Source organism: Octodon degus, unplaced genomic scaffold (genome assembly GCF_000260255.1).
Source record: "Octodon degus isolate 3935 unplaced genomic scaffold, OctDeg1.0 scaffold00126, whole genome shotgun sequence".
Lineage (NCBI taxonomy): Eukaryota > Metazoa > Chordata > Mammalia > Rodentia > Octodontidae > Octodon > Octodon degus.
Genome location: NW_004524702.1, coordinates 7,715,818 through 7,734,062, shown reverse-complemented (window position 1 = coordinate 7,734,062; position 18,245 = coordinate 7,715,818). Strand labels below are relative to the sequence as shown.

Here is an 18,245-nt window from a genome sequence, read left to right as displayed (position 1 = left end):
GATTTGTTCTAATGGTGTTTGTAAATAGGATATCATGTCCCCATCTTGTACAGCATTTAACCACTAGGAAGAATGTACGCAATGTGTTAATTATTGAAACTCTCCTACCAATTTGATTTGAAATTGTCTCATTGCTATTTGTTCATCAATAAAATTATGGGAAAAAAAAAAAAGATCTGGCTTTACTTTATAAATTCACAGGCATTTACTAAGAGGTACCAAAAAGGAAACAGTAACCATTTTTCCAAACCCCTTCCTCCTCCATTTTATGTGATTCTGCACACTTCAAAAAACCTTCTGGCCTAAATTTTTGTAAGTCCCCTATACTGAATTTTAACTCAAAAGGGCTTAGTACCTTTGCAGGAATAACATGTTCATCATTAGAACTAATATGGAATTTAATAAACAAACAGTGAAACATTTTAAGCCAGAGTACATACCGACTCTCAATTAAGAAGTGAAAATTTATTGTGGGAACCTCAGATACACTGGAAATATACTATCAAATACTGGGCTGGCTGCGCATGCTAAGAAATACTGCACTATAACTTGCCTCTCCCCTGATCTCTGCATTTCAAAACTCAACTCTGGCCTTATAAAAATGGTATCATTCTCTGAAGGCAAAAAAAATTTTTTATTCATGTTGAAAGTAATCATTGTTAAAATTCACCTATTAGATGAAAACTGTTAGAGAACTAATAAAGTAACCATCAAGAAGTATTTATTAAGCAATTAATAAATGTGAAATCTATACCAAGAGCTCTGGAGAATGCCAAAGACAGAAAAGACGTGGTCTCTCAGCTTGCAAGCTTTTATTATCTAGCATTAACTCACGTACAGTACTAAGAGACACAGACAAATACCAGCTCCCAAGACATCTTACCAAAAGTGCTCAATAAATAACTGGCCTGGTCAGGAGACAGCAGGAGGCCTATTCAGACAGGCAGAGAGTCAATAAAGGAGTAAAGTTTATCCTGTACAGTAAGAGGCCATCTATAAACTTACCTGCTGAATATCTAGGCTGGTGATATCCATGTGGACAATGAGGGCTTCCACATTTTCCATCAACTTCTTATCTTGGAAATGAACAATCAAGTCTTTCATCACTTGGGGTGTGATACCCACCAATTTATCACTTAAAATATATGGTTCAAGGCACTCCAAAAACACTCCTTTGGCCACTGAATTCTCACTTAATCTATCATACATTTGGCTAAATAAAAGATCCCTATAAGAGAAAGAGAAAAATAATTTTAGGAATGCACTAAATATGCATTAAATTTAGTTGGCTAAGTATGTCTATTTTTCCCCCTATTTCAATTTCTTAAATGAATTTATTAAAAACAGTAATAATATGTGCATAAAGCTTTCTATTGTAAAATCCTTTTTACTGATACAGCATCTCAATCTTTTCAATATTTCTTTAATAAATAAGAGAAGTGGGAGAGCTTAGGCTGCTTGCTGAAAGACACACAGTGAATTTAACAAAGAGAATCTGAACCTGGGGCATGGGGGGATAGTTCAGTAGAATAAGCGCTTGCCTGGCAAGCACAAGGGCCCGAGTTCAATCCCTGGTTCCGCAAAAAAATAAAAAGAATCTGAACCCAGCCTCTGGCCTCAATCCTTTGCTCCATTTATTAAGGCACTCTGCTTCTTAGCAACAGTACCACTGACACGAGAGCAGGTGAGGAGGGCAAACAAGATGAAGCCGGAAAAAACAGTCTATTCATTATTTATCCTGCCTTCCTCCTTAGGATTTGACTACTGTATTCCTAGTAAGCTACAATAAGCTTCTTTATCTAACTATAAGTAACCTGCTTCTCCAAGATACTGGGCAATGATTACTGATAGGAGAAGGAAAAAACAGTTTACTTTTTAAAATATATAACTAGAAATACTTTTATTACAGGAACCATTTTTTAAAAATGAATCTAGGGCTGGTGAGATGGCTCAGTGGTCTAAAGCACCGACTTAGAACAAGCTTTGCAAAGCACAGAGACCGCGGTTCAATCCCCCAGCACCACATGCCAGCCAGCCCCGCCCCCTTGTGGGCTGAGCTGGACACACACACACACACACACACACACACAAATAAATAAATAAAATTTTTTAAAAAAAGAATCTAAATACTTTATTTTCTATTTCTTCTAAGTGATTTTAGTCATACGCAGTGTAAATATTCTGAATTCTATTTTTATGCAGTATTGCAAGATAAGCATTATTCTAAGTAGGTACTCCTATTATTTGGAAGTCTGCAATTAAAAAATATACCTTTCATTTTATTTATGAGGTACATTATGACATTTCTGTACAGACATATGGCATATAACAGGTCACAGTAATTAGCATAGCTATCACCTTAACATGTATCATTTCTTTGTGTTTCCCACTTATTAGCTATTTTGAAATATAATATACAATTAGTGGTCAAACACAGTTGTTCCATTGAGCTACAGAACATCAGAGTTATTCCTCCAGTCTAGCCACACTTGTGTACACTGTAACCAACCTCTTTTCATTCCCCCGACTCCTCCCACCCTTGCCAAACCCCTGGTAACCACTACTCACTCTCTACTTCTATGAGATCAAGTTTTTTAGCTTCCACATATAGATGAGAACATGCAGTATTTTTCTGTGACTGCACTTAGCATTCCAGGCTCATCCATATAGCCAAAAATTGACAGAATTTTACTCTTTTAGGACTAAATAGTATTCGTGTGTGTGTGTGTGTGTGTGTGTGTGTGTGTGTATCAAGTTTTCTTTCCCATTCATCTGCTGAAGGACGGAGTTGATTTTCTGTCTCAGCTACAGGGAATACCACTGTAGTAAGTGTGGGACAGCACACATCTTTTCAACACAGATATCCTTTCCTTGGGACATATACCTAGTAGTGGAACTAGCAGATCATATGATTGTTCTAGTTCTAAATTTTGAGCATTTATAGTATTTTTCATTTTGGCTGTACTAATTTATATTCCTATCAAGAGTGTATAAGAGGGGCCGGGGAGATGGCTCAGTAAGGTAAGTGCTTGACTGGCAAACACAAGGATCTGAGTTCAATCCCCGGTTCCACCAAAAAAAAAAAAGAGTGTATAAGAGTTTCCCTCTCTTTGCAGCTACTTATTCTTTAAAATTATCATTTTCTCTAACTTCAATATTATGACACATCAAGATTTGCGCAAGTATTCCTGTGGTGTTGGACATGTCACTTATTTCCATTATTTTCAATGATACCACAATGAATGTCTATATAAAGTCTTTCCCATTTTGAAGTTTTTCTCCCTGACAATTTAGCATATATAAATGAAGGAATACCACTGTTTTTAATTTTTTATAAGAGGCAAATGGAGTATGTTCCATTGTATCCATTTATAAATAGTACTATCTTCTATCATTTATTCGCTAATTCTGTTTTTTAAACAAAAATCTATGCTGATTATATCTACCACTTAGGATCACTGATTTATTTTATCTAAATATACTTTAGATGTATCAAGTCACCTGTAGAAAATGGCAGATAGCTTATCCACATGATAAGTTCCACAAGACCATGGAGGCTCTTGGCAGGAGTGGGACAGGGTTTTGCTCATCTAAATGCTGGGACAAATGGGAAACAGTCTGGCTGTGACTAAACCAGATCACATGATACCTTTCAATAAATTGCATTTGCAATATCCTGAGGTAAAATCCATATCTATTTTTCCTTCAAATGTAATTTTCCATCATTTTCCTCTTGGCTTCACATTTATCAGAGTATTTTTCATGCTAGTTTCATTTTAATCAATAGCTCATCACATTATTTGTAATTACCAATTACTACTCAAGCAAAAAAAAAAACAACCTGAGATTAATGAAGTTTTACTACAAGGAAAAGTCAGAGCTACAAAATAACTGTAATGAATTCACAGAAAATGTCATATTGGCTCGTCCTTGTATTGTGTAATGTACTATTAAGCACAACATGCTAAGAAAGATAATTATATATTTTAGCTTAGTTCAAAAAGCGTTGGGAAAAAGAATTAAAGAAAGCTATTTAAACTCAGTAAACTAAAAACTAAGTAGACAGAGTACAAAAGTTGACAGAAAAGGCCCTCCTGTGACAAAAAGCATGACACAATGTTGTTAAGATTAATGAAAAGACTACACATCTCCTTCTTACCAATTAGAGGTTATAATAAAACAAAATTCTGACTCAGAAACTCCCAACTTGTATCTCTACCTCAAAGTCAAAATGAAACAAAATTCTAAGACATGGTCTCATCATTCCTGAAAAGTATTTTTAGAATAGCAGAAAAGTAGAGAGAGAGAAAAGTACACACAAATAGTTTCTAGCTCTCACATTTCTTTCTGTATCTAGGCATTATTCTCTAAGATGCTGACTTTGTTTCTTAATAGGGCTGACTTCAACCTGTTTACCATTTCAAGTTTAGCCTCCTCTAGCCAGGATAACAGAAAAGCCATCAGGAATAATAAAGAGTCATCAAAGATATTTCTACAAACTTCCTTTAGCTCAGTTGTTTAAACGCCTGCTCATGCCAACAGTCAGGTGCAGGATACCGCAGTTCGATCCCCAGCTCCACATACCTTACCAGGCAGGCCCTTAAGACAGCCTGAGCCAGCAAAAAAAAAAAAAAATTCCTGCTTAACTTTTGGGCCGGCCAAATAGCTCAGCGGATTAATGCACCCCTGGGATGCAGAGATGGCAATTGAGACTGGGTGTAGTGACATGTACCTGTAATCTCAGCTCTCGGGAGGCTGTAAACAGGCAGATCACTGAGTCCAATCTAGTAGTGAGACCCTGAACACCCTGTAGACCCTTCCCTAAAATACAAAAAAAAATTTAAAAATTAAACTTCAAATAGAGAAAAATGGTTAAATTGATCTTCTATAATATCAATTTTATAACTTTTTAAAGGTGAAGAATGAGGGCTGGCCAAATAGTTCAGCAGAGTAAAGCATCCATCTGCAAGCAGGCTCACGGGTCAGGGGTTCAATACCTGGGCTGCCCCAGCTCTGCCCCTACTAGGCATGCTGAGATGGCAATTGAGACTGGGCGTGGTGGCACAAGACTGTAATCCCAGCTCTTGGGAGGCTGTAAATAGGAGGGTCACTATGAGTCTGATCTAGTAGTGAGACCCTGAATACCCTGTAGACCCTTCCCTAAAAAATACAAAAAAAAAAAAAAATTCCTATATAACTCAAGTCATTTGAAAGACGGCTTCTTAATAGCTTTGAATATTGTTTACAGTGACACAAATAATAATGGTCAGAATCATCTACATAGAGCATCTATTTATTTTTAATCTATAACAGTTTTATTGAGATATAATTTACATATAATAGCAACTACCATTAAATAATGTTCAAAATTATGTTTATGATTTCCATAAACTCTGGACCTATTTTCAATACAAAACTGACATTATGGATATTGCATAGTATATGTATATACATAGAAAGGCACATATATGTGTATCAGACTTTACATATATGTGCAGATTTAGATAAATATATGTATATAGAACAAGGTAAAATAACAGATCATTAAAAGTCTTTAAAAAAAAAAAGCCTTGATACATTCTATATCTTTTTTCTAATACTGAAAAAAACACCCAACTAGACTGGAATTGTAGAATAAAGATCATGAAAATAAAATATAAATCTTCAAAGTCAGAATTCTTATCATTTCTCATATTAATTCACAAAGACATTTAGCTAAGTTTTAAATAACAAAATGTCCACAATACATTGTTCAGTATGTCCTACAAAGGAAAAATAAATGTGGTTCCTGACTCTAGCAAGGCACAGTGGTAGACACCTATAATCCTAACAAGCCCAGGGAATTGATCATTTTTAATTTTATAATCTGTGGAAACTCTATTATAAAAATTCTACCATTTGAGTGATTACACTGAACTATTTAATTAAACATAAAATTGTTCCATCCAATATCAATCTGTAATAACTATATCTTTGGGACAGGAAAGAACTAGAGAACAACCCAAACACAAAGCTGATCTTTTCTGCCCTTCTCCTGAATGCTAGCCCCTCTACTTAGCTCCTCGAATGCCTTCAGGGCAAGAGTGCTGTGGGGATCGAACTACAGCAACCTGAGGCTGACAGCTTTGTGGAAGCAGCCACTTAAAGAACTAAGCTAGGGCCAGGACCCCCTAGCCCCTCTACTTAGGATCTGAAAAGCCCACACATGAGTGGCAAGTACAAACACTCTAATCTAGAACAGAAGAAACATCAGACCCAATTCCTAGCTTTACTGATTTTAAATTTTCTTACATTGATACTACCTAAGCCTTTGCCTGCACTAGAACCCAAAAAGTAGAAGTGGGGGGAAACCAGGAGATAAAGAGAAGAACACACATTCCAGAACTTTTCCAAACCTAGTACAGTCTAGTCTAGTCAGAGCTAAGAAGTTTTCACCATCTTCACTGTGGCCCATGGAAAGGGTGGAAAGAACTATGAAAAACAATGAGCTGGACAAAGAACCTTGAGGTCCTTCTCTCCTAAGAGGTCAGGAATAGACTGTGGCTGCTGGTATTTCTCTCCCAGATCTCCATTAACAAATATCCCATTTGTTTCTGGCAATCCTAGAAGAAAATATTCTAAAGAGTCAGGAAAAATTAAAGAAAAGAAGTTGATTAAAACAAAGAAATAAACATAAACATATTCTAACTTGGTGAAAATCCAGGTAAGATTTTACCTCCTGTAATATGTGTTATGATTTAATGTAGAAACTATTACATTCTCAGCCAGTCAGTAAGTGTAGTGGCACATGCCTGTGATCCCAGCACTGGGGAGGCTGAGACAGGAGGATCACTAGAGTCTGAGCTATGTAGTGAGACCCTATACCAACTAAATAAATAGATTTAGAAAAACAGAATAAATCTATTTAAATCTATTTAAATAAATAGATTTTTTAAAAACTTCTGAAAGAAGGTAGTTTTTTGTTTTGCTCTATATTATCCATTATTTTATAACTGTTATGAGCCATTTTGACTTTATGCCACTATAAGAACATTCAAATATTCATAATGAGCACAAGTCATGCTACAAACCAGAATTATTGAGTTAATTCAGCCATTAAGTATTTAATAGCTACTTTGATATAGGTATAAGCAATCTATTTTATTTAGAATAGAATATATCTTATTTTGAATAAAATTTAGTCTTTCAGGTACTTCATCTCATTACAATTATCTCTATTTGTAGATTTGATTGGAGATGTGAGTGGATTGCAGTACTTGTTAGTATTAGAAACATTTCTTTATTTCCATTTCCTTATCTGTGAATAAGGACATTTCCTCTCTTAATCACAAGGATTAAATGAAATAAAAAATATATAGAATATAGAATTAATCCACAAACTATTAACAATGGTTTTACAAATCCAAAATAAATAACAAGGAAGTGAGTGGAGTACAGAGCACACCAGGTTAAAAAAAGGTAGGCTCTCATGGCCTTGCCTTCTAAGAGGCTATCATTAGTGTACTCAATTCATCCTTCATCAGCTCAATGCCAACTGGCTGCTCAAAGCTGCAGTGGTATTTCTGGCCCTATTACCTAAAAGAAACTTCTCCCTTAGGTTCTTATAAACACTGCAATATACTGCATAATATAACATTCTCAACAATATCCCTACCATAAGCACAATATATTTCACTAATTATATATAACATGATACTTAAAATGCTGGAATAAATTTCAGCCCAAGTAAGCAAAAACATTGCTAACTGCAACTTAGTCAAAAGTCTGACACAAAAAAATAATTGCCCTATTGATAAGCTTCACTGATATTTTCAAAGTCTGGTCCAATTCTTTGGGAATCTGGCTACTGAGATAGATAGATAGATAGATAGATAGATAGATAGATAGATAGATAGATAGATATATTCATTAGTCAAGCCAGTATTATGTGGGCTTTTAGGGTATCTGCATTACACCTTCACACAGGATCTCTGTCACCTGGAAAGTGATACAAGGTCGAGAGCTAGATGCCTACGTTTGAATCTCAACTCTGCTACCCAAAAGCTATGGAAGCAAGTTTGTGATTAATCACTTCATACTCCAGAATCCAAGTTTAAATTAAACACAAAATAAAAACTAGATAACAGGAAGTAGGCATAACAATCTTTCTCAAATGGAAAGGGGATCAAGAGATGAAAGGAGAAGGAAAGGAAGGGAGGAAAGGGGAATGAAAAAAGGAATTAAGATGTGTCATACGCATGTATATGCACACAATGTAAATATTATGTATTAAACATATGTAGTAATAAAAATTAAAATAAAGAATTAAAAATACCTACCTCATTATAAAAATAGACAAGTTGCTATAAAAACTAAATATGTAAAAGACTTAAGTGTTCTAAATATTGTGTAAAAAATTGAATTTGCACGTTTTTAATTTATAGTTATTATTTAAATAAACAAAGTCTAATCAAGAGTTTACTTACACTGTCTTACAAACAAAATGAACCCAGTTTTTTTTCTTTTTTTTTTTTTGGCAGAACTGGGGATTGAACTCAGGACCTTGTGCTTGCCAAGGAAGCGCTTATTCCACTGAGCCATCTCCCCGGCTCCGAAACCCAGTCTTTTAGATGCTATGAACTATGTGTTTTAGCTTGGGTTCATTAAAAAAAAAAAAAATATGAAAGAAAGAAAATATGCCTAAAAAAAAATATACACCATACACAAATTATACACTGTTTATTTACATTTAAGGTCTCTAAGTGGGCAGCTCTTTTGGCTGGGTTCTTTGCTTCCATTAGCATGCCACACAAATATATCAATGATATACAAATAAATAAAACACCTGATTCAGAAAGGATAATTTCATTAGATAAGTGGGCTGAAAATGTTAAAGAATCAAATTTCTCTAACTTCAAAAAAAAAAAAACTATCCAGTCAAACTCATAGTATTCATGGCAGTGAACTACACATAAAGACGATGCTACCTGAGTTCAAGATAATTGAATCTGACAGGCAATGCATACTCACTTTCTTTGCAGTAGAAGGCAGTAATCAACTATGACAGGCACTGTATCCTGCAGAGGAAACATAAAGAAAGCATCAGCCTTCTGCCCCTGCCTAAGGCCCACTGATAAAGGAAGAGGTCTGATCAAGATGCTGCTTGTTAAGAAGCTAGAACTTTGGACCACTATGTGACACTATGTGCCAAAAGTCTTAAAAACATGAAAATAATGTGATTCAATAATTCTATTTCTGGAAATTTATCTTAAATATATTTAAGAAAAAAGTTAACGGACTAAGGGGTTTACTACAGCTTTGTCACAGAAAAGGAGGAAATGGAGGGGAGGGGAAAGTAGAAAAGGGTAAAAAATAATCCACTAAAATTCATTACACAGCATAGAAAAATAAGTAAATTTGGCTAAATACGCATATAAAATTATAGAGTTTACAACATTAACACAAACACAAAAAATATGTAATTTATCTAAAAACTTTGTAAAAAAAACATCAAATTGCCAATAGAATATAGTTGGTTCTATTGGATAAAATAGGTTGCATGTGTTTTATCATAATTCTCCAAACAAGCTATATTTTAAGGTTGATTTATCTCAGTTTCATAATATTTTGCCTGCTCTATATTCATCATGCATGGACTCATATAAAGTAAATGGAAACCCATAATTTTGGCCTTTTTCAAAGGAAACAGTTTAAAGAAAAGGCAGCTTACTATGATTGTTAACTGTCAATAACCAAGCATCAGATTTTAATAGTATTCATTTTCTGCAGGTTATAGGGAATTAGTTTACTTTTTAAAATCCTAGAAGGCCTAGATTCTGGACAGAAAAAAAAAAAAAAAATCCTAGTAGGAAAGAGGGAAAAATAATATATTGGGGGAAAAAACACTACTGCATGCTAATATCTACTTGAGAAAAGGTCAAAACTAAGGCCCTTTCTTGAGAGAGGAATGCACAGAAAGGCCTGCAACCCTGTAAGAATTAGAAGAGCTATCCCAGATCCACCCTCCTTCCTTACCATCAATACTCCTCCTGACTAGATTTATAATCTTATTTAGACTTCAAAACACAGAGCCAAAATCACAGACTTGAAAAGGGTTGAGGCTGTATCAAATTTCAACCCTGAATGAGAATGGTAGGATAAATAATGGGGAGGAGAAAAGAGGGCTCCTGAGGAATGCAGCTGGAAATTTATTAAAACATCCTTTAAAATACAGCTGAGCTCTCAGGAAAATATGGACAACACTCAGGGTCTAAAAGTAAAAGGAGAGCGAAAACCAAAGCAGCAAGCCCCCATGTTGTCACTGACGTTATCCTGTAGGTTTGTTGGTCACAGAAAAACTTGGGTTTTAATGCCAGAAAGAGGCTGAAGCCTCAGACTCCTGTGACATAGGGAACTGAAGCAGAGGGTCTGCCTAACCCTGGGACCCTTCAAAGGCTGCAGTTGCAGCCTCCTGCAGAGGAAGATCACCAGTAATCTGTGGCAGGCCGACCCAGTGGGTGTAAATCTGTACCTCCAAGAATCTACATTCAAGATTCTATCCTTAGGTGGATGTGGGGCTTAAACTTAACCTTAGTATGGGAATAATCTAGGCAAGAAGTTAACATAAAATGTGATCCTGATAAAGAATACTCCTGAATCATATGAAAGAAGCAAATTCAAAAACTCCTCAGAAACTGTCCTGAAATCAGAGAAAATAAGTACTACCAATAATTTTGAGTATTGAAGATGTGGGCAAACTACAAAATTTAAAACAGTGAACCACAAATGAATGTTATCAGAAACCACAAATACAGTTAGCAGAACTCTCAAAAACATCAAATAACAGAATTCACTGGTAGAAAAATATGCTTAACATCATTAAAGGTATAAAATACAAAATTAAGAGCCTAAGTCATGTGGACAGACTATAAGGTTCAATGGGGAGTGAACATCAGATTTACACATTTGGACAGCTCACTGTGGTGAGTCCGAGGGGCTGCAAAAGAAGAGTAAAGACAGAAGAATGTCACTGTGAGCAAGGACAGAAGCAGGAAATAACCTACAGTAGGACAGGACTCGCATCTAAATCCAAAATTCTTTTATGTCTCACATATACCTAGCATACAGCCTGAAGGTAATTTTATATAGAACTTTGAGTGTACTTGCATTTCGACTGCAACCCAGTATATGAAGTCATACACAGAATTTTCCGCTTATTGTATCACACCACCACTCAAAAGTTTTGTATTTTGAGACATATTATATTTAAGATTTTGAGATCAGGGATGCTTAGCCTGAACTAATCTGAAACATCTGGGTTAGGGTTAAAATATACAGATTTCTAGGTTACCAGAGAAAACAAGATATAGGAGTAAAATTGTCCAGGGACAATAAAAAAAGATGAAAAGCAGCCAATAATGGACTAAATCCTGGAGAAGCCTGATATCTATGAGGTGGATGGAGGGTAGAAACAAAATCCAACTCAGGGACAAGTATGGAGGTTTTAAAATGAAAGAACACACATTCACAGCCACTGAAAGGATACAAAGAACTTTCAAAAGAAAGAAATGTTCATCACTTAAAACAGAGCTGAGAATAAATGAAATCTGAAAACTATTTACTGGATTCTGCAATCAAGGATACCACTGGTATCTTAAGTAAAAAGATGCTTTATCTTTCTAAATGGATACTAAATACAACAGTGGGTAAGGCCCAGCCTGCAGAGAAATCAATGCTAAGTGAAGTAATAGGGTGGGAGAGAATAGAGAAAGGAAAAGAGGAAAAAGAGGAGGAGGAGAGGCAAAGAAAGTGGGAGGAAGTAAGAGGAAAACTGCCAATCTATGCATAATTTGAGTCCATAAACAAGAAAATTAAAACAGAGAAATAATAAATAGTTCAACATATAATGTATAAAGAAATAAAATGGAGAAAATGACATAAAATGTTTACTCTGAGACTCAATGCTGTAAATTTGCTAGATTCCAAAAAGAAATAGCCAGGAAAAAAAGATTTGAGATTTACGAGAGGAAAAAAATCTGGGGCTAGCCTGATTTCCCCACAGCAACACTCAATGCCAGAAGGTAGTGGAGCAATATTCCCAAGATCCTTAATGAAAGCCAAAATATTTTTCAATAGAAACGCTAGAGACCAACAATTTAAAGATACAATAACTCAAAGAATATTGTTTTCATGAACCTTTATTGAAAAAAGTATCTGAGAAACCAAGAAATGACTGGAAAAATGACAGCAAGAAGGGCTGAATTTCTTCCCTTTTCTTTTTACTTATGTGTTTGGCACAGGGTCGCACACAAGGCACCCTGGACTCGTAGTGACCCTTCTGTATGCAGCCTCCCCAGTGCTGGACTACAGGCATGTGCCACCACGTCCAGACTCAAATCACCAGCTCAGCACGGCCTGTGGTGCCAGGGATCGAATCCTGGTTCCTGTGTTTACCTAAGTAGGCACTTGGCACACTGCGCTATTTCACAGGCTCAAGAAATGGCTGAATTTCTGATCTCCAAATTTAAGAGGGGTGAATATTTCTTTAATATCTACTTTAATGCAGAATCCTTAACTGGCCTGTAATAAAACGGCTTCTCTTATTAGACATTTGTATATATTTAAGACTTTAAAGCCTTTAAAGAAGGCAATGGGGATATACAAATACAAAAACTGAGCTCACAGATAAACTAAATTTAAGCCTGTCACTGAGTGACAGAACAGACTGTTTTACTGCACTGTGACTATCTTAACACCTGCCACAAGAAGCTATAATCTCTGGCCTTCTCTATTCATAGGGACGATCTCAAAATAAATGGGATAACAGATGCTGTAGATTCCTCTGATTTTCAGAACAGCATTAATTCTCTCAATTTATATTCAAAAAAGTCATTCACGTAATAAAAACCTAAGTCTTATAATTTCCATGGGCTGTGAGAGGCAAGCAGAGCTCAAACACACCCTTCCCCCATTCTCCTATCCTCAAATTGGCTCAGAGAAAGTGAGGGTTAGACAAGGAAAATGCCTAACACTTCACTCTCATTCGCTTTTTAGTCACTCTCCACATAGCCTTTTAATACAACAAAATATGCCCACAGCTGCTAGTATAACAGCCTTGAATGATGAATTCTCAGACAAGAATTAAATGAAGCCCAAAGAAGAGCTTGATATAAATTAACATAAGGCTTTTTTAAGATTTTCTAGTGTTTGTGGACAGGAATCCTGTCTTCATCTTGTACAATGAATAACCACTAAGACAACAATATGCAATGTATTAATTATTGAAACTGTCCTACTAATCAGTTTTGAAACTGTCTCATTGCTATTTCTCAATAAGATTATTTTTAACAAAGATTTTCTAAGATTATATATATTTGAAATACTTTTAGCTTGATCCACATTATTAAAATGCTTTGTATTTATATCTCAACACTGTTTCATATATAGTATCATAAAATAATGCTTCCATCATTAAGTGACCAGCTTCTGAGTTTGGGAACACTGTAATTCAAATCAATCAGTTTAATAATTCACATGTTTACCATGGTTCTCCTGAAATGCATGAGATTTTTCACTTTCAAGTGTATTTATCTTCTAAACTCATTAAGTGCTCTGTCTTCTGTATTTCAAAGTGATTTACAACTCTGAGATTACAACTCTGACATTACCAGAGAACAGTGAGATTATGTGAGGTTATTAAGGAATATTGTGGGATGAAACATAATTCAGTTTGTACAGGATCAAATCAATATCCTAAGCCAGATAGCCTGGGCTTCTTGTGGCTCTACAATATTAGGGAAGTCAAACTCTGTGTGTCCACTAATATTGTAACATACAGATACATAATAAAAGCTATCTTTTAAGTATGTTCTAGGTATTAAGCAAGATGGTCGTCAGGCATTCAGCATACAATAATATTAATCATCAATATGGAGCCAGGTGTGGTAGTGTATAGCCTGCACTACCCCCTCTCCTCTCTCTCTCTCCCTCCCTCCCTCTCCCCCTCCCTCCCTCTCCCTCTCTCTCTCTCTCTCTCCATCTCCCTCTCTCTCTCCATGATTACAAAGATATGGGTTATAAATACTAAAATCTACAACTGACTCTCAGTTCAAAACTCCTAGAGTTAGATATAAAATATACTCACAAAGAAAATGTATTTTTAAAAATTCCTTCAATAAATATTTATTAGAGACAATAAACTAGATTATGAGAATACAGTAGTGATAAAAACTCAACAAGAACCCTGAACTTATTATGCAGAACTTATTATCTCCAGACTTATACAAGTATAACTGTGAAAGACACTAAAAGAGTTATTACAGGGCTGGTGAGATGGCTCAGTGGTCTAAAGCACCTACTTAGAACAAGCTTAGCAAAGCACAGGGACCACGACTCAATCCCCCAGCACCACATGCCAGCCAGCCCCGCCCAGGCGGGCTGAGCTGGCCACACACACACACACACACACACACACAAATAAATAAATTTTTTTTTAAAAAAAGGAGTTACTAGAGTGCACAGTATTTTTCCAAGTAATGAATCTGTCTGAATCTGGGGGTGAGTTAAATACAAATCTGAAAGTAAACGGGAGCTAGTTAAACTAAAAAGAACTGGTGAATGCAAAGAACCAGGGGCAGTTAAATACAGGTGTATCGCTTGGCATTAAAAACTGTCAGGAAACTTAGTCCTTACTCCAAAGTCATTAAAACATCTTAAAATCAGGGGAAGATCATATCTAGACTTGATACATATATTTTTCTAACTACCATGTGGACAATGGAATAAAGTACATGAAAAATATGTACAGGAAAAACAATGAGGGGCAACTATAATGTACAAAGAGAGATGGTGGTCACATGGACTAGGACAGTGGCAAAATTCAATATGATGTAAACAGATTAGAGGAATAGTTAGAAGGCAGACATGAACAAACGAACAAGTGAAAGACAAGAGTCACTCAAACTGCTTTAGGTAATAATGGATTCATTCACTAATTCATTATATTTTTCACTTTCAAATGTATTTATTTTCTAAACTCATTAATTGCTCTGTCCTCTGTAGTTCAAAGTGATTTACAAATCTGAGATTACAACTCTGAGATTACCAAAGAATAGTGAGATTAAGGAAAAGTTCATGAGTTTTCAGTACCTACAAAACATCCAAACAGGGATACAACTAAACAGACCTCCAAACCTCAGGAAAACAACCATGGCAGGAGACACTTGTTAGTCATCAATCTATTCCCCTAAGGGAAAAAATGTAAAGCAATGATCCTTAAAGTTAATGTGTTTAGGAGTCACTTTGGGGCTGATTATGAATCTTGGCCACCACTCTCAGTCTGATTCAGTAGGTATGGAAAAAACTCAAGAAAAAGCATTTTTAACAATATTCTGAAATAACTTCAAAGCAAAGGGTTATCCAGGAATCTTGAGAAATAATGACACAAAATAGAAGGCAAGAACATTGTAAAAATTTGAACACTGATTGGTTAGGAAGACAGACAGAAAGCAAATAAGCAGAGACAGGGAAAATACTGGAAGGTACAAGACCAGCCACACCAGGCAGACATCTGTTCCAACAAGTCATTAATGAGCTGCTATGCTACTACATACCTGTAATTCTAGAAAGAAAAAAAAAAAAAATGGGGATGTCATTCAGTGTGAAAGTCTTAGGCTTAACTCACAGTACTTGATGAAAAAAGAGACATTAATGTGTTAGGGGCTACTGAGGACCAAAGGGTCTACAGAATTTATAGACATGGCAAAAATGGAGGCATCTCTGCAGATATTTGGCTTACAGTAGAAACGAGAAGCCCAGGACATTAGGGATGGAGTTAGGGAAAGACAGGATTTGCTTGCTGAATTTTACTTTGTTTAAGGTGGAGAATACTTGGACGTATATAAATGCAATGATGTAAAAGCAGAAGAATCAGCAAGTCTTGAGAAGTATGAGACAAAACTCTTAATTCCATGTTATTCTGTTTAAACAATAACAGATTTAAATATTTCTCAAACAGGAGCCAAACCCTCACAAGACTTTATACAATGAGACAGGACAAAATAGTGACCAACATTTGGAGGAAGCTGGATGTGCTGAATCGCACTGCATATTCTGCCTCTAGGGGAGAGCGCACCTCTTTTAAAGGCTGAAATTGAGGCAGCAGGCATGAGTGCCACCTGCTGGCAAAACACAAATTCTCAGTATTCTGATGGATGGAAACCACTCTTACTAGGAATTTCAACAAACTGAATTAGAGGCTACCTGTGTTTCCAATATGTTTCTTGATACTGACACAGAATCTTACAGTGTCTCACTCAGCAAAGGAAGTCTTTACACCACACTCCTGTCCACAGCTGTCCTCCCTTTATTTGAACATATTCAATAACAGGACGTGCCTAAACAAGGCCTGTTACATGATTAGGTCATTTCAAGCTGAAAGGCACTTTTTTCCTAATTCCTACCCATTTTTCCTGACTTTCCCTCTACAGCCACAGGGTAAACTCCACACAACAGCCCTGAGAATCAACAAACAGAAATGGTACTTTCACTTCAGATAAAACAATCCCAGGGGGCCTGCCCCTTAGCTCAGTTCTTTAAGTGGCTGCTTTAACAAAGCAGTCAGGCTCAGGTTGCTGTGGTTCAATCCCCACAACTCAAGCCAGCCAAACCTGCCCTGAAGGCATTGGGAGAAAAAAAGAAAAAATCCCGTATTATAACTGCTTTAAATCCTTCCACAGCTTTAGTTGTGGAGCGTGAGTTAGTTTGTCAGCAGTTCATGAAATACCTTAGGGGTCTATTTCCAAGAGATAGCCCAGTAGTACTATAATTGTCTTTTATCTGAGACTTAACACACTCTTTGCTCTTATGGTCAGCTAAAATCTTATCCAGCAAGATTGTCTTAATCCAGTATCTGTCACCTGATTTATTTGAATCTAATGTGAGTCTTGATGTTTATCCTTATTTAATTTCACCCCGCCAAAATAAATTAATTAAGTAAATAAATTTCACCCTGTAATAATCTTTTTTGGGTGGATGGGGTAATGGGGAATCAAACTCAGTACCTTACGCTTGCTAGGTAGATACTTTATACTGCTGAGCTATCTCCCTGGCACAGCCTGTAATAACCTTGATTGTATTTTCTTGTCAAGGTCAATTTGAACATGATTCGTGGTGCTAAAAGGCAAGTTACTAATTCTTCATTTAAATCAATATAAAAATTTGAGTATGAGGGCCAGAAATACAGCTCAGCGGTACAGTTCCTGCCTGGCAAGTGCAAGGCGCTGAGTTCAAATCCTGATATCAAAAAAGGAAAATGGAACGAGTACTACAATATAACACTATCAAACAAAATTCTTCAGGTCAGTTTATCTAGCTATAAATTAGCTGTAAATTTACTAATTTATTTACTACTTACTAATCTACGTCAGCCAACAGGAAAATGGAAAAATTAGACAATTTTTTAAAATTTTCCTGCAACTATTTATTATAACTTGTGCTGCATTTATGTGCTATTTACTAACTACTGGATGCTTATCATTGTTGTACTCATTCTTTAGTGTGTAATTCTATCAGGCTGTAATGTAGATTTCAGTGTGCCGTGTCCAACTCCTGTCATTTGCTACTTACTATTATATGTAATCATGAACAGTTTACCTAGCTGTAAAGTGCATACTGCTTGAAGCAATTTTTTTTTAAAAGTAATATACTATTTCTAAGTAATATGTCTGGAAGATTAGTGTTACTGTATTTATGGGATTTAAGAAGTCAGGTCTGGAATTCATCTCCATTAAAAATAAACCTCCATTTCATTTGTTTTGGTCCATAGTCAGCTGGCTCAAAGAACAGCATGGCAGAGTGGCCTGGTGGAGAAGAGCTGCTCTCTGCATGGCAGAAAACAGCTGGACAAATATCTTAATGAAACCAAGAAGATGTGTCAGGCATTCCATGAATATACTATCTTCATCTTCAAAAAAGCAATGATGTGTTTAACATGTTTGTTTCAAGGTAAACTAATGAAAATATGCACAAGCCATACTGGGGTTATTGGCAAGCAGTTTTCTAAACTGAATCTTTATAAAGCAAAACAAACAAAAAAATTAAGAGTCAATCTACATAATTATACTGTGGTTATCTTAGGATTAAATATTTATGATTAAACGCTTAGAATATCAATTTGTTGCTATGTATGCATTTTACTAATTTTAACAGGCCAAAGATCACCTTTTCCTGAAGAAAACTGTTCTCTTGAATGAAATAAATTGTCAGGG

General features: G+C 35.8%; 1 protein-coding gene across 1 annotated transcript in view; it reads right to left on the bottom strand.

Moving 5' to 3' along the window:
- Positions 1 to 18,245, bottom strand: part of Vps8 (VPS8, CORVET complex subunit) — a 241,770-nt gene that overhangs the window by 148,650 nt on the left and 74,875 nt on the right. The window contains 2 exon segments of the mRNA XM_023700650.1: positions 1,006 to 1,228; positions 9,010 to 9,056. Coding sequence (XP_023556418.1) covers positions 1,006 to 1,228; positions 9,010 to 9,056 — 270 coding nt within the window.